The sequence below is a fragment of the Gopherus flavomarginatus genome, chromosome 3 (assembly GCF_025201925.1).
Source record: "Gopherus flavomarginatus isolate rGopFla2 chromosome 3, rGopFla2.mat.asm, whole genome shotgun sequence".
NCBI lineage: Eukaryota > Metazoa > Chordata > Testudines > Testudinidae > Gopherus > Gopherus flavomarginatus.
This window is the reverse complement of record NC_066619.1, coordinates 73,843,392-73,871,166: the sequence shown is the minus strand read 5'-3', so window position 1 is coordinate 73,871,166 and position 27,775 is coordinate 73,843,392. Positions and strand designations below refer to the sequence as shown.

At 41.3% G+C, this 27,775-nt stretch overlaps 1 protein-coding gene across 3 annotated transcripts; it reads left to right on the top strand.

Moving 5' to 3' along the window:
- Window positions 1-354: 354 nt before the first annotated feature.
- FEM1C (fem-1 homolog C) lies at window positions 355-26,924 on the top strand. Of its 3 annotated transcripts, none has more exons than XM_050945808.1 (3): window positions 355-488; window positions 1,347-1,995; window positions 20,870-26,924. In XM_050945808.1, the coding sequence occupies exons 2-3, from the start codon at window positions 1,452-1,454 to the stop codon at window positions 22,177-22,179; spliced, it is 1,854 nt and encodes a 617-aa protein (XP_050801765.1). In that variant the 5' UTR covers window positions 355-488; window positions 1,347-1,451; the 3' UTR covers window positions 22,180-26,924. The 3 variants fall into 3 exon arrangements, with proteins under 3 accessions (XP_050801765.1, XP_050801766.1, XP_050801767.1); XM_050945809.1 differs by having other exon boundaries at window positions 1,278-1,995; XM_050945810.1 differs by lacking the exon at window positions 355-488 and adding an exon at window positions 526-544.
- The last annotated feature ends 851 nt before the right edge of the window (window positions 26,925-27,775 follow it).

Here is a 27,775-nt window from a genome sequence, read left to right as displayed (position 1 = left end):
CTGTAAACCCTGTATATAAGGGTCACTTCAAGCGGGGGTCCTGCAGCGCTCCCCTAGTTCCAGCACCTGCCACCCCAGGCCGGCTTCTGTATTCCAGGCGAGGAGGCAGCACGCGCGGCTCCACTGGGTGCCCATTAGCCCCCTGGCGAGCTACGGCTGCAGCGAAACTTAAGCACCCTCCGCCCACAACGGAGCAACTCCGTCTCTGCGAGCTCTCAGCCTAGCGTGAGCCAGGCGAAGCCCCGCCCCCCACGCGGCACTCCGCCGCTCTAAGTGGCTGACTGGGGGGCGGCCCCTTCCCCATTGGAGCTCCTGGCAGAGGCCGCGTGAGAGTGGGTTCGGCTGCGCCTGGGCGCTCGCCGAGGCTCGTTGCTGTGGGGACTCGCCTGTCATGGAGGAGCTGGCTGGGGCGCGGGGCGCGGCGGAGGCTTCCCGGTGAAGGCGGCTCCGGGCAGAGGGAGCCGGCGGGGCGCCCGCGCCTGGGGAAGGTAGATCGGCGCCTGTTCTGGGCGGGGTCCCCGGGCCCCAGGCGACAAGGAGTCAGGTCCGAGGGGGCTGGGAACCTGCCTGGCCAGGGGCGACGTGGGGCCAGGAGAGGGGCGAGGGGCCGGCGGGGCTGCCTCCCCCGGGCGGGTGCGGAGCCAAGGTCGGTCTCGTTCCCCTTGCCTGGTCCCAGATGTGCCCCCGCGGGCGGTGAGCCGGGTGCATCGGCTCGGTCGGAGGAGCCAGGCCAGAGAGAGCGGTCAGCGGCTCCCTGCCCGGGCTGGGTCCCGCACAAGTTGGTGGAGCTGTCGCGGCTCCTCGTGCAGCCAGCGCAGAGCGGGGGCTTTCCTGCAACCCGTGTGAATGAGGCAGGGGAGGATGAGCGCCCACTCCCGCCAGCCTCCCAGAAGGGGGCGCTCCCCAAAGCCCGGGGAAGCCCCCGAAGGTGGCACTTCCTTTCCTCTCGGGAGAATTGGTGCCGTGTATAGCACAGGCAGTGGGCGGTCAGTTGGAGCAAAGGCGTAGGAAAGTGTCATTGCATTTAGTGCGGTGGTTTTCACCCTTTTTTCATTTGCGGATTTCTCAAAAATTTCGAATGGAGGCATGGACTCCTTTGGGAATCTTAGTTTGGGGACCTCCAGGGATCTGCAGACCACAGATTGGAAATCACTGTTCGACCTCCTTTCTCGGCCCCCCTACTCCTAGTCCACGGATTCCCCCCCCCCCCCGGGTTTAAAACCACTGATTTAGTTTATTAAAGAGTCAAAAAAAATCAATTTTATTTTCTCTTGCAGATTGCTGAGCACAGTCTGTGTAATTGTTAGGACCTAATTCAGTTAATCAATCTTCATGTTTGTTCACAGAGATAACACAGATCTAAGAAAAGGGTGTGGGTCTTCTGTTTGGACTCTGTAGTTCCAGTAGTCCCATTATCTGTTTCGCTGAAGGATAACAGTGGCACAGACTAAATGGATCTAAAGACAGCAGTGTTCAATGCAGCTCGTGATGGCAAACTGCGGCTCCTTGCAAAGTTACTGGCAAACAAAACTAAAGAAGAGGTGACCTTGTTGATGTCTGAAAAAACTAGTGGTGCTACACCACTTTTGATGGCAGCCCGTTATGGACACCTTGATATGGTGGAATACTTGCTGGAGCATTGCTGTGCTTCTATAGAAGTTGGCGGCTCAGTGAATTTTGATGGTGAGACCATCGAGGGGGCTCCTCCATTATGGGCAGCTTCTGCTGCTGGTCATTTGAAGGTAGTCCAATGTCTGTTAGATCATGGAGCATCTGTCAACAACACAACACTGACAAATTCAACCCCACTTAGGGCAGCCTGTTTTGATGGGCACCTGGAAATAGTAAAGTACCTTGTGGAGCATAAAGCTGATTTGGAAGTATCAAACCGACATGGGCATACGTGCCTGATGATCTCATGTTACAAAGGACACAAAGAAATTGCTCAATATTTGCTTGAAAAAGGCGCTGATGTTAATAGAAAAAGTGTTAAAGGTAAGATCAATATCCTATTTTTCTTGTTGCAAAGTTCCTGAGGCGATCTTCTTGTTACCTTTTTTTCTTGTAGGAGACCACCATCCAAAAATGTTCATCTGACTTGATAATGTAAATTATTCAAAGTGCTATCAAGAAGTTGAAATTATAGTGTTGGGTTTATAGTTTGTATGTAGTTAAGTAAGTTTTTCAGTTTGATCTTTCAGTGTACCTGCTGTTTCATTACTTAAAAAAGTCACTAAATTTCATTCTAAATCAACAAGTTTTAAATTATAAACCCCAGTTTTTAAAAGATTTTGCTACATAGATTCATACTCCTGGCTAAAGTGTGTAGGTAAAAAACTAATTGGCTTTTTGCTGAAAATGTAGTGGGTCATATGATAACTTTTTTTAAAGTAGATAAACTTATATCATGCAAAATTTGTTCATTTGCAAAACAAATATACTGTGCATTGAATAAAATTCACTGGCCTGGACTGTTAATCAGAATAGAAAAATGGAGGAAGTCCTTTTCTGTATTTAAAATTTCCACCCTTGATTCTTGAATTCTTCAGTTGATCTATTAGCTACAGTAACTAAGTAATGAGAATTAGGGTGAAAAACAAGGACCAATGCGAGTGTGATCATGCCAAAAAAGAGTTTCAGTAAACAGTGGTGCTGTTATCACAACAGATGTCTCTTTGCTTCTGTTTACAATGGTCCTAGCACTATTGTTCAAAGCAAAGACCTCTGCCTTTTTGCTATGATCATCATTGCATGGACCTCTTGTTCTAACTGTGGGCATGTTGCTGCTTTTTAATTGCATCACCAGTGTACTTACTAATGTTGTATTGACTCACAAGGTGTATTGGTTAGTGCAGAGTGCCACATATTTTTAACCCTGGAAAGATGATCTGTGTTTGGACAGTTGATTTCTGATACATGTCAAGGGTATTTCCCCTTAGAAATACTGTGTCATACACAGGCTTTAATTCCTGTTTCTGGCTAATTTTATTAAGTTTTCCAAACATGAAATATTTCTATAATATAGTTTATTGTTTGATATCTTTAGTACTTGTTTAAATGAAGACTTGTTAACAGAAAAAAAGATGAACACCTAACTGACTGAAACAAGGTGGGTAAGATAATATCTTTTTATTGAACCAACTTCTGTTTGTGAAGGAGACAAGTTTTCGAGCTTCCCAGAGCTCTTCTTCAGATCTGGAGAAGGTAACCAGAGTGTCACAGTTAAATATAAGGTGGGACAGATTGTTAAGCATAGTGGCTTAACACATGTTGCAAGAAACCACTTCAAATGAAGTGGAAATTAGCACCTCTGCTTGTCTGTCCTGCCAACAGAAGTTGATCCACTAAAAGATATTACCTCACTACCTTGTGTCTCTCATATCCTGGGATCAGCATGGATACAACAGCACTGCAAATGTCCATTGGCTTAAAGACATACTGTACAAGTGAAAATATGTGGGGAGTAATATAAAGAAAGCTAAATGCTAATTGGTGGTAGAAATATGAGATACACAGTGGGCAGAATGTAATAACTTACTTCTGCTTGTAAGAAGAATAACTTCCAAGCCATAAAGCCACTCATCAGTCTCTATGGACTTGTGTATTGTTCCAACTATATACTGGGGGTGATTACTAGACAGCTGTGTAAAGGTCTGATGTATCATAAAATCATTTATTTAGGCCACTCCTTTTTCTCTCTCTGCCAGTGGACTCTTAATAGTCTCAGACTTACTGATCCTTAATATCATCTTTTATACAATTATGCAGACGTTATTTGTTCTTTGTTCTATTTAAATAACCATCATATAGACACCTACTTATAAGCATTTTTTATCTCTCTGGTCTCATCTCCTCTATTATTTTCATTTCTCCTCTTCACTTTATTCGATTTCTGCATGACTCATGACTTAAGCTCAACTGCACAAGTCTCACCTATTTGGCAATACCCAAGAGAGACAATATTTTGTGAACAGCAGAAGCACACTGCTGCTAAAGGCACTTGCATTCAGAACTATACACCTCTCTATTATGCCAAGCATTCATCTTTCTTATAGTATTGTCACACAACCATAATCTAAAGATGAGAGCTTTTAAGGTGAGATTTTTGAAGTACTACAGCATAGCTGATCCTTGTGTTATGAAAAAGGTGTGTCAGATTTGGATTTGTTATAGCTTAGTAAAGGCCATTACGTACGTGTGTGCGTGTGTGTGTGTGTAGTGGTTTTTTTATGTAGTATGTCCTGCCTTTTCTTGCCCTTTGGAAATAGACTCTACCCATTGCTGATGACATCAGATGGAGACTCCTCTCTCAGCTTGTCTACACCTTTCAGTATGTCTGTTGTTGAAACAGTATTACGTTAACATGCATTAGGGAACTTTTAGCGTGCAACAAAAGGGTATACATGGGCCATTTTTTTGACCAAACTGTTGGTGAGCTTTAGAGTTCACACCCCTCTAGCGCTCAATACCATGCTGTGTAGATGAGTCTGCAGAGTTTTCTTGCTTCCTTGAATTCCTTATTCTGAGTAGTGCTGGGAGAAAGAGAGAATCTGGCTAGGCATATCTTCAATTCCTTCTCCCATTTTATAAGAAAGCGCCACTTTGATGGTGAGTAGAGAGGCCTCATAGGAGGGTGGGAAAGAAACGTCCAGGTTGCTGCTTTTTATGGACAAAGAAACCAGTTACTATAGATGTCCCTGTTGCTCTTCCTACAAATACTATGTTCTTTGGATATGTTAATATTTACTTGTCTCTGCTCACAGGAGGGAGATTTTAAGGGAGTGTACCTAGCAGGGCCTTGTCTACATTATGAGGGGTTTGATCTAAGTTACTCAACTTCAGCTATGTGAATAACATAGCTGAAGTCAACGTACTTAGATCTACTTACAATGGGGTCCACACTACGTGACGTTGATTGGAGATGCTCTCCCGTCGACTCCTTGTGCTTCTTGTTCTGGTGGAGTACAGGAGTTGTTGGGAGAACGATCAGCGGTCAATTTAGCGGGTCTTCGCTAGACCCACTAAGTCGACTGTCGATGCATAGGTCACTGGGTGTCGAACCCCCAGTAAGTGTAGACAAGCCCTATGTATCTAAGAAGTAGGTTTTCCCAGTATTCTGTTACTACTGGCTTGCATGTGTGTGCATGTGTTGACTCTTGCCCCTGCTTCCTAACCTGGCTGTTGAGGGAGCCTTCTAGTGTTTCCCTCTGCTTTACACCTGCTGAAGCTTTTCTATTTAATTGTTTGTACAGCACTTTGAAAATGTAAAGCTGTCTAAGGTTATGTCTACACTAGTGCTGTAAGTCGACCTATGCTATGCAACTCCAGCTATGTGAATAACCTTTGGGCAAGTTACCGTGGGGAGGTCGACGGGAGAAACTCTCCCCTCGACTTACCTTACTCTTCTCATTGGAAGACAGAGTACAGGGATCGACTGGAGAGCGATCTGTTGTCAGTTTGGCAGGTCTTCACTCAACCCACTAAATCGACGGCTGGTGAATTGATCTCAGAGCGTGGATCCTGGCTGTAGTGTAGATGTAGCCTAAGTCTACTAAATATTATATCTTCATTAAATGGGGCACCTTTAGAAAGCTGCTGTTATAAGGAGCGCCAGAGGCTGTCTTTCAGATATTTTCTTGAAAACAGGAAGTAGAGGGTATAAAGCTCCAAACAATTTTTATATAATATGAGTTATAACATACAGTAACTCCTCACTTAACGTTGTGGTTGTGTTCCTGAAAAATGCAACTTTAAGTGAAATGATGTTAAGCGAATCCAATTTCCCCATAAGAATGAATGTAAATGAGGGGGTTAGGTTCCAGGGAAATTTTCTTTGCCATACAGTGCAGTACTATAGTTAGGAGGTGCCCCCGCCATACCCCACACAGGCACAGCCCACTGGCACTGGAGACAGTGAGGCAGGCAAGGAGGCTGACGGTGCTGTAGGCTAGAAGCATGTTTCGTAGCAGCAGTAGCGGCAGCTTCCCCTACTCTGCAAGCACCAGGGGTGGGGGGCTGAACCCTCGGCCCGCCCACGCCCCCCCTTCGCCAAGCCCCACCCTTAACCCATCTCTTCTTCCCCGCTCCTCCCCCTTTACTCCACACCCTGCATCCTTGCTTCTACCCCCTCCCTCCCCTGCCTGTGGCAATCAGCTGGCTTGCGACATTCAGAAGGGAGAGGGGAGGAGTGAGGACATGATGCGCAGGCTCCCCCTGCCTCCTGAACACTGCAAGCCCGCTGATTGCCACAGGCAAGAGGTGGCTGGGCTAGGAGGGGGAAGGCACTGATCCGTGGGGTCTGCCGGTGGGCAGGAGGCGCTGTGGGGGAAGGGCGTATGGAAACTGATAGGGTGGTTGCCAGCTGTGGACAAAGCAGGCAGCCAAATGACGCTATACTGAAGCATTGTACAACTTTAAATGAAGCATGTTCTGTAATTGAGCAGGGATGTAAGACTGAAACAACTTTAAGCGAGAGGATGTTAAGTGGGGAGTTACTGTACCATGCATGATTCTCCATTTACCCCCAGAACCTCACTTCTGGAAAAATGACTACGCACTTTTTAGCGACGAGTATTTTAGGGTTGGAGAAGATGGGGTGGGTTATGGGGTAGGTCCTTAGAGCTCCAAAAATCAGGCTGACAAATTTCAATGAAAAGATGGATACTGAAGCAGTTAAAAATGATGGATTTCACTGGAATGCATGAGTAGTTTAGCAATAGCATTCTGGATTACTGAAGTTTGGAAAGTAGAGATTTGGGAACAGCATATAGTGAAGTGCAGTAGTAAAGATAGTAAGTGATTAAGACAGGAGGATTTCAGCTGAGTCAAGATCAAGATAAGAGCAAATGATAACAGTGCCTCATAGGCGGTGATGGCAGTGGGCGAGAGGAAAAAGTTTAAAATGCACAGCAGTGCTGTACTATGGAAGATGGCCTATAACTCTGAAATTTTCTGAGTATTGAATCATCTTGGTTCAAGGTGTATTCAACTTTCACTTTTTACCACCATTTTTCAGAATCCTCTTCTACAGTTTCCACAGATTCCTATGGAGGATAGAGGAAAGAGTTCAAATAGTCACAAAGGAACTTGTTTAGGTCACGCAAAAAGTATGGATGAGGGAAAAATGACAGATAGGACTTGAAAAACCTTTTTGCCCACTCAGTATTGTGTATGGATGAGGGAATATCTACAGTTTCTGTAGAACTGAAGTTTTAATTTGAAAAACAAAACTTCCAAATGTGAACCAATTCAGCACTGTCTTCCTAACGTTGGAGACTGTTACAGCATAAGTACTCTTGGCTTTAGCAGCAGCAGATTGAAATTAACAATACTGTGGTAAGTTTCATAGAAGCTTCTGGACAGTAGAGGAACTGTCAAGAATCATGTTGCTTGGGTAATCAGTGACCAGATGTCCTGATTTTATAGAGGTAGTCCCAGTTTTGGGGTCTTTGTTATATAGGCTTCTATTCCCCACCACCACCACCCCCCCGTCCCAATTTTTCACACTTGCTGTCTGGTCACCCTACTTGGGTAAGCTATTAGTAGTAGCACTGGAGTTTTTCATGGTGAGGACCACAAAACCAGGCCCTAAGTGAAGGACAGATCTCTCAAGTGTACTGGATTTTTCAGGACTGTTCTGCAATTTTGGATGAATTCAGCTGACTGTTCCCCACTCCACTGGGAAGAGTGGCAGTGTTATGTACATACTGGGCAGCACTCTCTTCCCACAGTCAGAAACAGGACTCAAGAATCTTGATCCAAGCATTTTGCTATTGAATAGCTGTGTAACCCCCTGGCAAAAATGTGTGCAGCATGCCTTTCTAGTGGCTGATTAACTGCAGGAGTAAAGATTTTTTCTGTTGAAGTGGTAGTGATCTGTGCTGATTTCTGAAGGCTGAGGTTTCAAACCCTGTGATGATTCATGTGGGTTCTTTTAACAGCACTAGCTTATTTAATTCTTACAGATTTTACAGACGGTTTTCTTACTGTTTTTAATCTAAAAACCATTATAAGACTTGAATCTATGGCTAAGTATGAAGACTATATTAAGGCTTTAACTTAGGTGGAGACTGAAAAGTGTTTAACATTTCCTAAGCCGGGGGTTAAAAAGCAAAATCGCTGCCTCTAAATACCTGTTAGCTCCAGAAATGATTGAAGTAGGGTAGAGCCACTCTGGTCTCTTCAAAATCAGCATGTGATGTATTGTATATTAAAAATAATTAACCTAATTGTAAACATCAAGAAGTCTGACAAGTTCATTTCTCTTCTGGGTTTTCTATCTTGCCTGCTTTCCAAGCTTCATTTTGAAAAACAAGGCTCTGCTTCCTGGGAATAAAGGCCTTGCTCTAAATGTGCTCTGTCTTTTTCCTGGATGTATTACATGACACATTGCATTACATTTGTGAGAGTATTTTGAGCATGAAGGCTATGTGAAACTAAAGTGTAGCAGGAATGCCTGTTACCCAGCCCAATAAATTAAATAATGAAAGAAGATGCAGTTAAAAGAAGGAAGATGTTTTGTTTGCAATGACGGGGGGGGGGGGGGGAGAATGTTGAAACTAAGTGATTCAAATATTTTTGTACTTTATTCATAAATGTTGAGACATCAATAATCTTGAAAATGTAATTTAGAGAGAGCTGGATCTGTGAACAGAAAGATCTTTGTTCCATAGCATTTATTTTCGTGGTCTGAGAAATTAGATTAAAACATAACATAACCATGAAGACTTGTTGATATTAGTAACTTGTCTATTTCGTTATCCCATTTGATTTTTTTAAGCTTATTCATGAGGGCACAGCTTTAGTTTTCTTCCTGCAATACCATACCATAAAAATTCTTAGTGGTTTAGTTGAGTATCTTCCGGATAAAGCCATAATCAATAACGAATGAGGGCACCAATTACTTAGATGGTTGCATTATTTTATTTGTTTTATAATTATAAAGCAGTAAGTGTAGGAGGAGAAGTACACATCAATAAAACAGAGGTCTAGGTCCACAAAGGGACTTAAGCATTGTAACACCTAATTTTTAGGCCAGATCTGCATTAATAAGACAGGCTGGACTCAGCTATGTTGCTCAGGACTATGAAAATCCACAACCCTGAACGATGTAGCTAAGATGAGTTAACCCCTCCTGTCCCCCCTCCAGTGTAAACATTGTTGGGTTGATTGGAATAATTCTTATGTTAACCTAGCTGCCACCTCCTGGGGAGGTGGATTAACTACAGTGACAGGAGAACCCTTCCCCTCGCTGTAGTGTCTACACTGAAGTATTACAGTGGCCCAATTGCAGCACTGTAGCTGCACTGGTGTAGCAGTTTAAATGTGGATATATTATGCAACTGGGCATTTATGGCTATAATCCAAGTCAGGTGTTCAGGCTCACTATACAATGCTTGGGGAGAGTTAGGCAGTTGAGCTGGGAGTCACCTAGGATAGCTAATAGAATATGCAGAAGTGAGGAGCTTAGGTGCCTAATTCTGGGTTGCAGGGAGGCACCTCCCTCCACTGGGATTCACAGCTGTGAATCCTTTCCTGTGTTAGGGGCCTAAGATGAGTCAGTCCTCTCATGAAAAATGAAGGTGTGTTTTTCTACTTATACACTATAGCAGGGGTGGCCAAACTCTGGCTCACGAGCTGCATGTGGCTCTTTTACAGTTAGTGTGGTGCACAGAGCCCCCCAGTATTTACCCCTTCTCCATCTACCAGACTGCAGGGAGCTCGGGGTGGAGCTTGGGGCTTCTACCAGAGATGACTGGTGCCTGCTGTGAGTTGGGGGGCACAATTTAAAGGTTCACTCCCCACAACAGCTTGAATCACACACACCCAAGTACTCGTCCCCTCTTACCGCAAGTGGCCCCTCCCTGCAGCTTTCAGGTGTTAGCTCCAGGTGGACAGGTAGCGGCAAAGAGCCTGGAGCTGCAGGAAGGGGCCACTGCTTTAGCTCTGTAAGGAGAGGAAACCGCAAAAGCAGCAGCTCCCCCTGCAGCTACCAGCTGTTTGGTGCTGCCTCTCCCCATGGCCACAGCTCCCAGTTTGTCAGCTTCAGCAGCTGCCTTGGAGAGAGGGGATCTGGTGGCATCATGTGGCTGAGTGGGGCCAGCAAACCCTGGAAAAAAATTGGGGGAGGAAGAGATCACGTGGGGTCCAGTGCCCTGCCCCATGCGTCACCTCTAGCTTTTGCCCATCAGGGAGGGATTCTTGGGGCTTCAACCCTGCAGGGTGTGCCTGCTGGGACACAAGGCATCAGCAGGAGGAGACTGAAGTCCCAAGCCCCAATAGGCACCTCCTGTGTGGCTGAAGCCCTGGAAGGCATGCCCCAGTTCTCAAACTTCTGAAGATTGTTGTATGTGGCTCGACGCATCAGTAAATTTAGCCACCTCTGCATTGGCCTGGTGGTTTGGGCATTTGCTTGGTATGTGGGAGACCCATGTTTCGGTCCCACTGCTTCAATTAATATTTACTTGTACAATTGGAAGAGTTTCCATAGGAGAGATTGGGAGACCTGCCCCAAAATATCCCACAGCCCAGTAGTTAGGACACTCTTCCTGAGAAGTGGGTTCAGATTCCTGTTCCATGTCAGCCAGAAGAGGTATTTGCTCCCACCTCCCAGATGAGTCCCTAATCGCTGGGCTGTTTGGGTATAAGAGGAGCACCACCTCTGCCATCTGTGGGGTTAGGCACACTCTGAGAACACCTACTGGATTAACCCCTCCATGCCCCCTGCAGGTGAGAGAGGTGGCAGAATGCCTAGATTGCAATTCCTCTGGAGTTCAGGCGTGAATTAGAGTGCCAAGCCACTTGGTGGCATTGGGACCTAGGCAGCTTTGTTTACTGGCAAAAGTTTAGGTGCCATGGGATTTAGGCACATCCAGAATTAAGTGGCAGCTAAGAGAGGGTTTAGAGGATCTCAGTGGCACCTCAGTGTTGGATTTAGGTGCCTAAAGTCCCTTTGTGGCTCTACCCCGAAGTTTATATACGTATCAATATGTTTATATAATCAGTCTTTAAAACTAAAGTAATCAATTTACTAGATGACATTTCCTCTGTGCTTTGCTTGAAATTAGTGCAATATAAACAATCTTTAAATTAAGAAGATGATTAATTTTATTGAGTCCTGAACCTGTGAAGATTTATGCACGTGCATAACTTTACACATTTGAATAATTCTGTTGAACTCAATGTGACTTCAGCTGTGTGATGTTAAGCATCTGACCCAGGTATTTTCAGGAGTGAGGCCTTGCATGTGAAATAGTAAGAATGACTTAATTTTAATTTTCTAATATTGTTTTACTAATCCAGAAACATGATCAAGCTTTAACTAAATCTACTTAATACATTTACAAAATGTTCATTCAAGTCCAGCCAAATTACTATCTGTGTTAACTGCGTCTCTTCTTTTCCCCTCCCTGTCGCAGGCAAATTATTTATTTTGGAACGATTTGCCTCTGATAGCGACCTGGATGTGGGGGAGAAAAATAGTTTTCATTATAAATGTGAATCTCCAGATGGACTTTGGTAGCACTGGAGAGTTTAAGAATTAGTTACACTGAAATATGTAGCATTTTTGTAGTGCTTTTTCATTGTGTTGGCTATTTTAAAGAGGGGCTCTAATATAACTCTAAAATGTAAAGGCCCAAAGCCAACTGAGGTTTACCCTCTATTTGGGAGGACTAGGTGAGAGTTGAAAGTCACTAGTATCTTAATATTTTTTATTAGTGAAGGAAGTTGCTGACTTCTTTAGGGTGAAACAGTGGTGTTGTGCAAATCAGCAGCAGCTTTTTAATTTATTCCTATTTTTAAAAAAACCCAAAAACATGAATAACAATTTAATGTGTACGTGCATCCACTTCTCTAACTGATTAACAATTCTGGTTACATTCTGTTCCTTACGGTAGTTTGAGGAGAGCATTTATGCCCTTCAGAATAGTGCATGCTCATGTTCATTGTCATACTGATCCACGTGAATATCCAGAATCTAGATGTGTGGTCAGATTCCATAACTCTTGGATGGAAAAGAAATTAGACATGGTGTAAGAAAACTAACTTGGAAAAGAGAAGACACTGATTTGAATAGAGATTTTACTTTGAGCCTTCTAAGGTGGTGATAGTATCATAACTAATTTTTTTTTTTAGAAAGACTTTAAAATGTTTGACACCATTTCTTTACCATACATTAGCAACTGTTGTATGTTGTTTCCCTTGGATATGTGGTGTATGGAAACTACATATCAAAAGAGAGGTGCTTCACATAGGCTTTTCCTGCCTTGCCAGCTATCTCCTCATTTGTTCTAGCAGAGAGTTATAATGCTGAATTTGTTGCAAATCATGTTTGTGGCAACAAACTAATGTCGTGCTTGCGACTTAACTAGTCTCACACTGAAAGAATGCTGACTTAAACATGCACCTGTAACAGGGACAGAGAATTATTAGTAGTATAACTAACCTTTCGTATGAATATTTTTCTAAACAAATCATCCTCTCCTCCACTCTAATCCCTTTACTCCTCAGGGTGAAAATTCTTCATAGATGCTAAGCAGAGTAGTCTGCTAATTATCCACTTAGTGACTGTTTGTCATATTGATATTTGAGCCACTTTATAGTCTTAATTAATATTTAACATTTGTACTTTTTATTAATAGGTGTGTTTTTGTAATACTTTCAAAATTCTTTGGTAATGCACGGAATAGCCTTCTTAAGGATAGAACTAGTCCTTACAGCCACCACCCCATCCTTCAAATTTCCCCTCAAATTGACAATTGATGATTACTAGATAGATAACTGATAGACTTTGTTAGACTGTTGCCCCTTTTGACCTGAGCAGCTAATCAAAGTTTGGGGCCCTGGAGATGTTCCAGTTGGAAGTAGAAATTGGTGATCAGGTATTTCTTTGATACAGTTTTATTTATTTTCAAAGTCCTGTGTTTCTGAATCCAGAAGGAACCAAGAACAAAAGGAGCAGCTTCTTTAGCCAACCCCAGACCCAAAAGTTCTCTGTCTTGCTTTTTCCAGGATCAGACTATGCTTACTGGCTCCTGTGTCTTCCTAGGCTTTTTGTTTTCCCCTGCCTTTTCTTGCTGTTCTTGTCTGTGAGCAGCCTTAGTATGTGAGTGTTCTCTCACTCTCCTCCCCCCACCCCCCCCCCCCCCAAAACAGTACTCCTCCCAAAAGCTCCTAAACAGGTTCACACACCCCTTTTGGTTTAGGCTTGACTTATATTTACAGTTACATTAATTGAAGAGTGAGTTCATATTTCTCAACCTCAAAGAGGCTTTAACCCAACCTGTAACGAGGTTTCAGCGAGTTCACAATATATTATTTCTAAAATGTAGCCAAACCAAAGCCATCTTTCTGTGCATATATCTGGCCAAAGTAAATGTGTATTCTTGTAACCTTTCCCCTAGCCTCTCCTTGTGTCCCTTCTGATTGTTCCGAACACTTGTTGCATTTCATCTTAATTTAGTTTAAAGTTTAAGGCTGGTCCACGCTGAAAACTTACATCGGCATTGCTACATCTCTGAAAAATCCACATCCCTGAGGGATGTAGCTATGCTGACCTAACCCCAGTGTAGACAGTGTTAAGTCGATGGAAGAATTCTTCTGTTGACCTAGCTGTGGACTAACTACAGCAATGGGAGAACCCCTCCTGTCGCTATAGTGAGGGTCTAAACCGAAGCACTATTGTGAGCTGTGCTATAGAGCCCTGCAATATCTGCTGAATATCTGCGGATATCTGCATCTGTGGATTATTTTTGTGGATTATAGATCAGGTGCGGATACAAATTTTGTGTCTGTGCAGGGCTCTACTGTGCTGTTCTAGTGTTTTAAATGTAGATATTGCCTTAGAGCAGGTGTGGGCAAACTTTTTGGCCCGAGGGCCACATCTGGGTATGGAAATTGTATGGTGGGCCATGAATGCTCACAAAATTCGGGTTGAGGAGGCGAGAGGGCTCTGGCTGGGGATGCAGGCTCTGGGGTTGGGCTAGAAATGAGGAGTTCACAGTGCAGGAGGGGGCTCTGGGCTACAGAAAGAGGTTGGGGCATGGGAGGGGATCAGGGTGCATGCTCCAGGAGGCGCTTACCTCAAGCAGCTCTTGGAAGCAGTGGCATGTCCCTCCTCCCTCTCCGGCTCCTATGTGGAGGTGCGACCAGGCAGCTCCACACGCTGCCTCGTCCGCAGGGGCTGCCCCTGCAGTTCTCATTAGCCGCAGTTCCCGGCCAAAGGGGGTGGCACTTGTGATGGGGGCTGCGTGTGCAGCCCTCTGGCTATCCCTAAATGTAGGAGCCAGAGGGGGACATGCTGCTATTTCTGGGAGGCTTGGCACGCGTGCGTGGAGCGGTCTCTGACCCTGCTTCCTGGCTGGAGCGTGGGAGCAGGGCAAGTCCCAGTCCCCAGTGGGAAATTGAGGGCCAGATTAAACAGGCAGAAGGGCCGGATGTGACCCACAGGCCATAGTTTGCCCACCCGTGCCTTAGAGGCAGAGACTCTCTCTTACTGTGCTTATACTGTTCTCTGTACAGTCGGGTCCTGTAAATACTATTGTAATTCAAATTAAAAAACAAAACCCAACTACTTCTGGTAGTTCCAGCCTGATAACTGGTAGAACAATGGTTTCTTTCAGCATAGGTAAAAAGGAAAATTACCTGTTTGTGGATGGAAGACTAGTTTGAGAAAGCAGTGAGATTCTCTGTGGAATATTCTACTTTTTTTCATGGTTCTCTGTGTGTCCATTTATGGTAAATTCATGAGATTGGAAAGATGTTTGATTTAGAGTTGAATCTATTCAGCTAGCTGCTAATTGTAGTTTTAAGTGTTTGTTTGGGGTTTTTGCAGTGTGTCATGATGACAATGTGTGTCTCTTGCAGTGTTGTAGTTGTGCTCCCACCCCCCTCTGTACCCGTGCCCTGCCCCTCCACTTCCCTGCCCCCAGTTAAACCAGAAGCTGGAGGGGGTCTGGAAAGCCTGGCAGCCTGATTGAAATGCAGAGGAGAGGAACAGGTTGAAGCAAGAGCAGAGATTAAAGAGGGAGCAGGCTCTGGAGATCAGGGCAGAAGGGTCTGTAACTCCTAGACATGCTTCCTTCTAGAACCAGAAATAGAACTTGGGATATCTGAGTATCTTTGTTCTGTGCTTGCTAACAAATACATGTAAAACCGATTGGCTAAAAGCGTCCCATCCTTCCTCTAGTGGCTGGTCTACATAGTGTTGGTTACTCTATTAGCTCAAATGGTAGAGATCTGTGATTTGGATCTAATGTTTCCAACACTGCTGATGACCCATATGGACAGTGAGAATGGTTCTACATGATGACATCTGTTTTTTTCAGTTTGCTTTTTTAAAAACCTGTGAAACTATAATTTAAAAAAGAAAGCTACAATAAACTGATGTTAAAATGGCAAAGTCAAGTACTCAAAAGTTAGGAAATGCCAGAATTAAAGTTAGTTGTGCCACCTTAAATTGGCCTCCTTATGTATATGCGTTAGGATGCAGTCTTTAATTATATGATTATATACTATTTTTTCTAAATGCTTCTTGCCTCATTCAGTGCCCAAGTTGAAGGGTAGTCACTGAATAGGTAGCTATTGAATATTTTTTTTGCCCTTATTCATGCCTCTTAAGAATAGATAATGAAGAAGAGTGACTGGAGGGAGTCTACACTGCTTGGTATTCTTGGTCATAAAAGGTATGGACTTAAGGTTCTCTTCCATAAGATATCACTACCATGGCTGTGGTCCTAATGGTGCAAGGAGGGATAGCTCAGTGGTTTGAGCATTGGCCTGCTAAACCCAGGGTTGTGAGTTCAGTCCTTGAAGGGCCCACTTAGGGATCTGGGGCAAAAATCAGTACTTGGTCCTGCTAGTGAAGGCAGGGGGCTGGACTCGATGACCTTTCAGGGTCCCTTCTAGTTCTGTGAGATAGATATCTCCATATATAAAGGAAAGTTCTTTCTGCTAAGCATATAGCAGGCACTGCTGGAAACAGTTACAAGGAAATACAAGCAACTATGCTGCCTGTGACAGAATAGCCTGCCCTTTAAAGGCAGTAGGCCCTAGTGGTCAGCCAGCTTCACCAGGAGGCATGGCTCTTTACAGATTTAAAATGTCCAAGATAAGGACCTTAGGGGGGGATATGGATAGAGAGGAAGAGGTCCTGGGAATGAATGGTGCTTGGGAGGAAATCCCACCCCTGTATCTTTAAGGGGCTTAGGGGAGGAACCTTGCAAAGACAGAGGGGCAAAGCTCCCCTCCTCACCCAACCAATCTGGAATTAGCTGGGAGATAGGGAGTAGCATATATGCTGCCTTTACTACCTCATAGTAAGGCAGACACCAGCAGTAGAAGATGGGCCTGCTGATCCCTTGAGCCTGAAAGCTAATTAGGGGAAAAGTGCCAGCTGAGGGAGGAACTGGCTAAGGCCCTCCAGAGCACTAAATTACAACCCGGTCCAGCAGAGCTGGGAATTTCTTGTTTAAAGAGCGGGATAAGTGGCTGACTTTCCCATCTCCAGGAAGAGGGCTGGGGTTCCTGCTGTAAGGAGAGAGACAAAGGCTGAATGGCAACTGAGGGGATTGGAAACCGAGTTCAGAAGGTGGGCTTCAGTGGAAACCCTGAAAACCAGAAGAACCTCTTGTTTATTTGAGACTTTTGTTTGATCTGTTTTCACAAGATTTTATAATAAACCAACCCAGGGAGGGTATTATTGAGTCAGGAGACCTTGAGGTTGACTGATTGGGTTGTTGAGGGGGAGTACCTGAAATGCCACCCTTTGCCTAAGGGGGCACTGCAGGGAAGTCATGTCCTGGGATACTGCTGTCAAGTTGACATGACTCCAGTGGGTTCCCTTCTGGTAAGGGACATACCTTGGTAGTAAACATAGTTATCCACGTAAACTAAATAGCAAAAAGACAAGATATTCTCAAGAACGTTTGACGTTGTTGACCTGTACAAGATGCCCTGGGGACAAAAGTAATTAAAATTATCAAAGTGCAAGTGGAGTTGGGGGGGGGGGGTTCGGTGGATTTTTTGTTCCTCCTTGTGAAATAAAATTTGAAAATAAAACATAAGGTATGAAAGTCTTTTTTTTTTTCATGTATGTGTACAAATTACATAACACCAAATATATTTTTATACATAATAAAACCTACAACACTGTCCACCCCTCCTCCCTCCCCCCCTTTTTTTTGTCTCCATGTTTGTATACAATAGATGATCAGAAAGTAGGAGTTACTACAAAGCTAATACCTCAGTCCTGTTTGTTATGCCCATATATTGTTCCATTTTCTAGATATGTCTGGCACATCTTAGCGTTTCACTTCAGTTTCAGTAAATAAATGCTTTGCAATTCTAAGAGGCTAAAATTAAGGAAAAAATTAACAAAACTTGTAAGGTAAATCGAATATGTTTAGACTGGTAGGACACAGTTACAGGAAATATCCTTGTCACAAAATTGATGTGGCGATTGCGAGACTGTCACTTTGATTTCAGTCCTATTTTGGGACAGTTAACTTGTTTGAAATATTATGGCAGAGCTTCCATCGGAAGGCATAGCTGAGAACCTGCCAAAAAGGAAAACGGAGAGGTTTGGAACAGTGGGAGAATTACACTTCCTTATAAACTATACAAGTAAAATCAGATTAAAATGAATAGATAGACCCCCAAGGGGAAAAACACATTGTGAAGATGTGGATATTTGGTTGACAATGCAGCCAAAATCAGTATTAAAATTTACGTTTAAAACACTTTTTGAAAGACAGTTTACCGGACTGGACAAGTGTTGAAATGAAAGATATTTTTTTTTTCATAGTTTTTTGTAAATGACAGTGTTTTCAGGTTCAGGCCTGTAAAGCATAGTACTTCTGCTGCTGGAAATCAATAGTGCTACTTTTGGTAGTAAGTAGTAAGCACAGTGGAGTAGAGGATCTAGGTTGTTTGTTTGTTTGTTTGTTTTTCCACGAAAAGATTAACATTTTGATAAGCTTTATGACCATTGCCAATTTCTAGTAGAATATTTATTTTCACAGGAGAGTCATCTGTCTTTTTGGTCTAAACCATTTACAAAGTGATCAGTAACATTTGAGAATTTTCCATCCTTTTGTTTTACAGACTGTTTTGTATAAGAGAGACAGTTTTATTATTTATAGTCCCCACCCAACATTCTGATCCTTCCTCTACTCCATGACTTGGTTCTCAAAATATTTTATTTTGTGCAGCACCAAGAAAGGATCTGAAGACTGTAAGAGGTCACAAAACATTATGTTATTTTGTGAAGTGACATTTTATACTAAATTATGGATAATCCCAGTTGTTGTTTTTGGTCTCACTGTCCTGTATTTCCTGTTAATTCCTAATGAAGTCTTAGGGCATCCATCAAGGAGGAATCCTGTGGACCCATACATGGTTGCAATAAGTAGAAGAGAGACGTCTGTTAGAATAAAAGCCCCATAATCTCTTCTACTTTTGAGACTTGCCACTGGAGTTTGGAAATCTCTGGCAAATTGAGTAGGCTAGTTGGGGACAAAAAAGAATTTTCCCTACACTCTCAAGGACAGTAGGGATGATGTGACTAAATTAATTTTATACAGTGATGAGAAGTCAGGTTAGGACACTGCAAATGTATCTTGGTAAACTATAGTTCATTCAAGATTAACTGTAGATTAGAGAAGTCATGTAAAGGTATAGATTCTGTAAATGACTATCTGAAACTAGAGACAAGGTGGGTGAGGTAATATCTTTTATTGAACTAACTTCTGTTGGTGAGAGAAACCATAAAAAATATTACCTCACCCACTTTCTCTCTCTCTCTTATCCTGGGACCAATGCAGCTATAACACTGCATATAACAATATTTGATACTGTGTCATAAATAGGTGTAATCTGAAAATGTTTGTCTGCTGTGCTAAGGAAAAGGAGGGTCTATCAGAGAAATTGGTCACTAATCTCTGATTACTGGGATTGAGCTACAGTCTAACGTAGAATGGCCTGTGCTACAATGACAGCTGGCTGTAGTTCTAAGAGACTACACCAATTGAGCATAGCTGGAGCATAGCATATGCCAACTATACCTGCTCCTGACCCTGACACACCACCTACATTTGGGTTGAATGTGAGTGGGTGGTGCAGGAGGCAGATATATTGGCTTTGTATCAGCTGGGACCTCCCCCACACCAGAGAATTTCCTAGCTGACCAGATTTAGAATCTTTGTGCTCCTGGGTGGCACAAAACCATTAGAATGCAACTGAGCATCTGGCCCAGAGAATACATGAACAATATGGAGCAGGAGAACATGGCGAAGTGGCTGGTTGGAGCAATAATAATCCAAGCTGCAGCAGGTGTAATAGTAGGAAAACTATGTTTTCTTCTGTTGGGAAAATCTGACAATAAGATAATATACCTAATTTCCTGTGGAGTGACAGTTTTCCACCAAAAATATTGACCAGCTAGCAAGGAAATAATAATTCTAATAGGTTATATGATCCTCAATTGACTTCCAGTTTATTCTGATGCTGTAGGAAATGTATTCTTTGCTAGAATTTTCACTGCAATTGTAGCTTGATTTTTGTGTGAACTTTTGATACTTCTCTAATTAGTGTCCTGTTAATGCAGTAGGAGTCCTGTGTTAAAATGGAACACATGCATGTACCAGATGAAGAGCTAAAGAACAGCTTGTGTTAAATTATGGACTTTTTCAAGAAATCAGCTATGTTAGAGACATTGTTTGGTTATCTTTTTTTGCGAGTGAAATGTACATATTTAAACTAAGACATTCAGCTACAGTACTTCGGAGTGTATGGAAGATTTGGTGGACTGTGGCTTCTAATGTTTCCTTTCAACTTTGCTGCAAACATGGCTTTCGGTGAAATGTCATTAATGCTTGCTGTCATTTTTCTGGATTCTTCCAACACACAGCATTAGAACACTTAGTACATTTTACAAGATACATTTGGAGTGTGGTACTGATGGGAAATAATCCATAGCTAAAAATGCATTCTTCAGGTGTGTGTTACAATTTCCACTCTTTTGTGTATATGGCACCTATGATATCTTTCAAGAAACAATGTGCTAATTTTGTCTTCTATTAACGTATTCTTGGCTTTGGGAATCCTAACCAGAATAGCAGGGGGAGAAAGCTTAGGACTTTAGGATAAAGACTAGGTGGACAAAATATGTTATGTGCGTTTTACTTTGTCAACCCAGTGTCCGTAGAATAATTTAATCAAATACAAAGATGAGAGTGTTTGAATTTATATAGATTAGACAAATGAAATAGCCATATTTCCTAGATCATTTAAATGTTATGATGGCATCAAAAAGCCCCCGTTGGGATTGGAGCCCCATTATACTAGTGTTGTACAAATACAGAAAGAAAAATCTCTGCCCTGAAAGGCTTACTATCTGAAGACCCAGATGAAAGGTAGGGGATATGTGTACCGTGTGCAAGAAAATGAACCTTCTGAAGAGTTGTCATAAGTTTATACCTATTGGGTTTTTTTTTTTTTAAATTAGTTAGAAGAAAGGAGGAAGGATATATGAAAAGTCTGGAAGGATAGAGGTAGCATGTTTAGAGCTAATGTTTTATCCTTAAAAACAAATATGAAATTACCACAGAATGGAGGATTCAGGATTTGTTTTGTTTTTGGAGTAATGAGACAAAAGTTTACTTGAAACATCTTTAATTTTATCAAGTAACTTTGCACTTGTATCGCTGCTTGACAACCTTGGTATTTTAATTAAGTCCTGCGTATTCCAGCGATCAACTTGCAACTTGTCTGTTTTGACATGTATGCACTAAGTATTTCTCCTTTAGCTGTTAGTATAGCTCTATCAATTTACCATGATTTTTGTGCAATTATGATTTTCTTTTCTTATCAGGAAATACTGCATTACATGACTGTGCAGAATCTGGAAGCTTGGACATCATGAAGATGCTTCTTAAATACTGTGCAAAGATGGAAAAAGATGGCTATGGAATGACTCCTCTTCTGTCAGCCAGTGTGACAGGTCATACAAATATTGTGGACTTCCTGACACAGCATGTACAGACCAGTAAGGCAGAACGTATTAATGCTTTGGAGCTTTTAGGAGCAACATTTGTGGACAAAAAAAGAGATCTGCTTGGTGCTTTGAAATACTGGAAAAGAGCTATGGACATGAGGTACAGTGACAGGACTAATATCCTCAGCAAACCTGTGCCACAAACACTAATTATGGCTTATGACTATGCCAAGGAGGTGAATAGTGCAGAAGAGCTAGAAAACCTTATTGCAGACCCTGATGAGATGAGAATGCAAGCGCTGTTAATTAGAGAACGTATTCTTGGTCCTTCTCACCCAGATACATCTTATTATATTAGGTACAGAGGTGCCGTCTATGCAGACTCTGGAAATTTTAAACGATGCATCAACCTATGGAAATATGCGTTGGACATGCAGCAAAGCAATTTAGACCCCCTGAGCCCTATGACAGCCAGCAGTTTACTATCATTTGCTGAACTCTTCTCCTTCATGCTACAGGATAGGGCAAAAGGCCTCCTAGGCACCACTGTTACATTTGATGATCTTATGGGAATACTGTGCAAAAGTGTCCTCGAAATAGATCGGGCTATCAAACAAACTCAGTGTCCACCTGACCAAATACAGCTGAACAAAGCTCTTTCTATCATTTTGCATTTAATTTGCTTGCTGGAAAAAGTTCCTTGCAGTCCAGAACAAGACCATTTTAAAAAGCAGACTATTTACAGGTTTCTTAAACTGCAGCCTAGAGGAAAGAATAACTTCAGCCCACTTCATCTTGCTGTTGATAAGAATACTACATGTGTGGGTCGTTACCCTGTTTGCAAATTCCCCTCTTTACAAGTTACTGCTATACTGGTGGAATGTGGTGCTGATGTAAATGTCAGAGACTCTGATGATAACAGCCCCTTGCACATTGCTGCACTGAACAACCATCCAGACATCATGAATCTTCTTATCAAGTCAGGTTCACACTTTGACACCACAAACTTGCATAAACAAACTGCTAGTGACTTGCTGGATGAGAAGGAAATGGCAAAAAATTTGATCCAGCCCATAAATCATACTACATTGCAATGTCTTGCTGCTCGTGTTATAGTGAATCATAGCATATGTTATAAAGGGCATGTCCCTGAAAAGCTGGAGAACTTTGTGTTGCTCCATAGATGATAGTGTGACAACTGTTGAAGCACGAGTTGGTGACATTGCTTTCTAAAGCACTGTTGTGATACACCAGCGTTCATTTAGCTTGACCTATTGTGTTCTCATTGGCTAAAGAATCATTAGCATCAGATCTGCAGAATTGGCTACCCGGTATTTAATATGAATATGCCATATAATATATTTTGTGGATTATTTAGAAATGTAATGCCATATTTAGACTCTCTTAAAATTGTCTGCCAAAGGCTTGTCTACTCTGGTTTTATTTGCCTGTTGGATGTTTGGGACTGAGATTAATATTTTTCACTGGTGTCTTTTTACTATTACTGGTATGTGGATTTTATACAGGTGGAAGGTCATCTTTTTTTTGTTTTTGCTTGTGCATTTGTACTCAAATTCTGTTTTTTCTATGAACTCATTGCTAAACTGAACAAGTTGTATGGACTTGTTAACATTTGCAATTACCATAAGTGCTTTATCTTCTCTATGCACTGGCTTAAACATGACTGTTGTGTGTTAGCATATTTCTATGCAGCAGTTGGCCAACTTCAGCTCAAACAGCATTTTTTTTTTGCAGTTTTATGGAGCTTTTTCTGAGCACACTTCCTTCATAGCATGACAATTTTTGGAGCTATGTGTCAATTGTCCAAACTTTTTGGGTTGACTTCTATTCTAGCTGTATCTGAGGTTGCTTTCTCTTAGTCCTCTGGAAATATGTGCTAAATTTGGGGGAAAATCTATTCTTGTTGTCTTAGTAACACAGTTGAAATTTAAGTCTGTCATTCTGATGCATCATGCAGCAAAGGAAGAGTCTTTATCGTGTACATCTGACTTTTTCCCGCTGCACTAATGTCTTGTTTGTGCTGATTGTGTGACTAGATGTAGAGAGTTTGCTCAAATTTTTAACCTCAAACTTAATAATACACTTGAATAAGAAATAAATTGAATGTATGCAGTAGTCTGAAATTACAAGTCAACTTCCTTACCTACAAAAGGAACTAAAGCATGTTGGTGGCATGATACTTGTCAAACCAGGTGTAGGCATATAGTATAATTATATTACCTTGGCAGAGAGCCACTCATAATGTATCAAAAATTCCATAGCAGTGCCCCTTTCCTTCATTTTAAATATACCCTTTTAGATAATTTGCATGCATTTTTCACCTCTCGTATTGTCAGCCATACTTTAAACACCAGAGGTTGTGGTGTGTACAAAGCTTCTATTGAAAGTTACCTATTTTTATAATATTTGCACAACAGCTTAGCTATCTCAGCAGAAAGGGCTCTTTCAACTTGATTAGAAATCTGCAAGTGAAGATTCTAAATGAGTAAGATTCAGGTAATTAATATAATTCAGCACTTTATTGTTGATTCAGAGTAAAACTTATTCTGGCACATTAGCCCTACACATGTCTTTAAAATGTTCTCAAGAGAAAATTATTTTGGGTTGAGTAGAGTACAACTTACTGCCAATTCAATGGTCAAGCACGGTGGATGTCATTTGACTTGGCATTTCTTTTCAGTGATGGTCAGTAACCATACTTAATGGTTTTTTTAACTCCAGAAATTCAGTGGGTTTATCTAGACTTTCATCAGATTATGAACTTGCAAAGATAATAGCAGAGGAATTTCAAAAGCCAAATTAATGAAATTTATGAAGGTGACTTGAACTTAATGGTTTTAGTTTTTTAATTTGATTTTAGAATATTTTTGTCTTTTGATGTTTGTGAATTGCATTGGTGATGAGCATACCCTTGACAGTGTGTAAAAAGGCAGTGCTTTCCTTACCTTTTGGCTGTTTAGGTATTCTCTCTCTCCTTCCCTTAGCTTGTGATGGAAAAGTGAAGCGGAGTGGCTGAGTCACCTTCAGATCTTGATGACTTTTAAACAGCCAGCAGTCATGTCAGAAGCACTGTCGTTTATACATATTTCAAAGTATAAACTGCATAAAATATATTGAAACAACTTTTTATCTTTTGTCCCATGGCACATTTGCATTGTTTGCATGAGAAACAAAGTATGAATTAACTTAATTTCACAAGGATACGAGTAAATTTCTATTCAATTATCTGAATTTTTTATTTATAATTATTAAAACACATGCTACACCAATTGTTGATCGTAAGAACAAGTTTCATTACTTCAGTTTCTTCTTTTCAACATTCTTCCTCTTTCGCTTATCATTCTGCAAGAAGACTTAATTAATTATCAACACCACACTGCAGGAATGAGCCACAATGTGTTTGGAGCTCCAACATAGAGAGTAGAAAAAAGGATTCTAGAACATTGTTTTTTTCTATTCTAGAATCTGTGCTGCTCTTCGTTGTTAATAGTTTAAATTTCTGACTTTAAATGGGATAATAGATAGCTATAGTTGTTTGATTGGACAATTTTCTCCAAGAGTTTTACCTTTGAGAGTCCAGAACTGTGATTTTTAAAAACAACAGGAATACTGTGCTGCTATTATAGTGCTAGCAAAATTTCTGAATTAGAAAGCGTACCCATTAGTTTTCTGGCTACAAAAACCTTAGGGAACAGATCATTTTCTTTAAACAGTGATCCAAAGAAGATTGCCAAGTCTTTGTATGAAAGTTTATTCTACTGTTTTGTTTTTAAAGAAATGTATGCAAATATTGTAAAGTATGGGAGGGACTAATCTCCTGTGCATGTTTTCCCTGTATATCTACCAATGTACCTCTATCCTGACCTACAGCACCTCTGTTGTTCTGAATTTTGCGTTTGTATTGGGATGAGGCCACCTAATGAACTTTTATGATCTCCAGGTATTTAAATCTAGGCTTCCAGAAGGTAATGGCAGGCACATTTAAACCTGTCTGTCACTTAGCCACCAACGTTCCCATTACCTTTCTTAATTTTTATTGCACTGTTAAATTAAAGCAGTCCAGACTCCATTGGAAGGTAATAAGTTAGGGTGTTGTGGGCTTTCATTGAGTTTGTAAATAAGACTCTAAATTTAGCTGTCCACCACCTGAAAGAAGGTTCTGATTACTTTTGTTCTTGGTCATGTTACTCCTTTAATGCTGGGAATGGAGTTATTCTAATGCAACACAGGAATGCAAAAATGAAGCAGCACTGTTAGTTGAAACTGAAGCATGCTAAGGAACTAAAGGACCTTCAGAACATGATGAATTATTTTCTCTTCTCCTTTCTGTCATTATTTACTTAACATCTTCTTTCCCCTTCCCTCTGTTATCTTCCTGTTACATATTTCTGTAACTGGAATGTACTGTTCCGGAGGTACCACCCACTGCCACACATGTCAAGGACATTATATACAACTGTATGCATTTTTGGGGTACAACACATTTTTAAAGTATTTAAACAATCTACAGCATGTTCCTAAGAAAATGGGATACCGATACCCCTAAGAGGCCTGCTTCTTGAAAGATCTGAAGGTGGATTTTTTTAATACATATATGCGCTCGCGCACGCACACTCAAAGGATTTTTGTTTTGTTTTTGTTTTTCATCCCACTCAGAGTTTTTATTGGAATACTTCAGCCAGGGAGATGAAAATTAGTGGTATAAAATGAAGCTTTCTTCTTCCCCCTCAGAATGTTACAGTAAAATTTATATTTCTGTCTGTTGTTGCCATCCTAATAGCAAGTACTCTCCATATGTTTGTGCTATCTTTGGTGGTTCTGACTGCAGTAGTGCACAAAGTAAAGATACTTTTTAAAGTATGAGTGTGATGGTGTTTCAGCAAATGCAAAAGGTAGGCTTTCTGACATTTGCATTCTAATTTTAAGTCAATATCGTGTCTGTGAAAGGGGCTGAACTGAGAGCCATCTGTTATCTGCAGATTATGTACAGCAGTACTAATGTTTAGTGCTAGAACAGAGAGAGAAAACTTACATCCTTCCTGAACTGGAGGACCAAAATTTTTGAGGGAAAGGGTAATGTTTTAGTCTTCATCAGTACACAATCCTTAGTGTCTCAGATAGCATTTTAAATGCTTTTGTTGTGATACAGACATCTATTCTCTAGCCACTTAAATGAGACAGTCAACTCATTTTAAAATGGGATGAACATAAATTATTTCCATTTTTTTTTGAAAAGCTATTTAAAAAAGGAATGGAATGTCATGGCAGACTTTATTCAAAAGGATAAAATCCTTATTAGGAAAAACATCTTTTTCATATCAATTGCAAAGTAACAGTGGCTGTGTATGTGACTACTTTATGCTGCAAATCTCATTAAATGATATTTCAAATGGAAGGAGTAGAACGCTGACTAGATTATGTAATTTTGACAAATGAATATGAAGACATTGTATTAATGTTGATCGTCTTTACTGTAAAGTCAATTGACAGGGCATGGTAATTGGTAATACAAAGTAATTTTTTGGGAAAAAGTTGTTGGCAGTACATTTGAAATGAGGGGAAGAGATAATCTGATGTAGTTTGAAGGACACTATTTCTTTATACTGTACAAATCCCTTGGCTTCTGTAAGTGTGAAAATAACTGTTGTATGGATTTGGACCCTTCGCTGATGGCAAAGTGGAAAAGTGATTGTTTACCTGATTTTTAACTCATTTTGTATAAACGTCCCATCATGTCACAGACTTCCTATGCAGGGCTAGCTCAGTGTATTGAAATACTGCAATTTCTTTTTTACGTGAAGTAATTAAGCTTTAATAGGAATGTAAAAAAGGAATAACAAACTTTTTTCTCTGCTCTTAATCTCTTTAGGCTCCAAAATGCAAATTAAATTAAAATTGTTTTGGAGAACAACTGGCTGAGTCTATATCTGTTTTCTTTAAGAGCTACTGTAGCATCTCTAAGAAAGAGGGCATTTTCTATCAAGGTAAGAATGGCTAAACGCTGATGCTACAGCTTTCGACGTTTCCTCCTGCTGCTATTAATGACTGTATCCAAAAGGGAACTAAACATGACTGCTGTCTATAATGGAATTGTTTGAGTTCTGAATACAGGCATCAGAGGAAAAATTAACTTCAGGTTTCCAAAAGACATTGTAGCTGATGGAGAGAAAGTACACAAAAGTAACAGACGGTTAATAGTGCCATTTTAAATGTTAAATATTACATCTGCTTATGTTTACAGCATAACCAAACCTAATTAGCAGTTTTCAGAACAAAATTTAGGAAAACTCATAATCTGTCACCAAACAGTTAGCAAAAAAGTGTGGGCTTTGAAGCCTTTTTCCTGAAGTTTACAGAATAAAAAATATAGGGGACTGGAGAGCTGGGAGTGGAGGTGTATAGAGCAATGAGACGATATTCTCTCATGAGGCGGGCTGCAGAATGCAAAGCTTTGAACCATGTTTTCATTGTTTGTTTATTTGGGATCTCTGGAGTTAGATTATTTTTGTAGTGCCCCAAAGAGTAGTAGGTACTGCTCAGTACTCAAGTTGTCTCATTTAGATTTAGACATGACACAGGGAGTCAGAGTAGCAAGCAATAGGGAGAGGATGAGGTAGACCAAGGAGTTGTACAGTGAGAATGTGCAGTTACTCAGATAAGCAGCTGCACATTTTAATGGTTCAAATATTCTCTCAAGTATATTTAACTCACTTTTTGGGGTAACGTAGAAGAAAGGAGTTTCGTACTGTGTGAGCCAGAAGT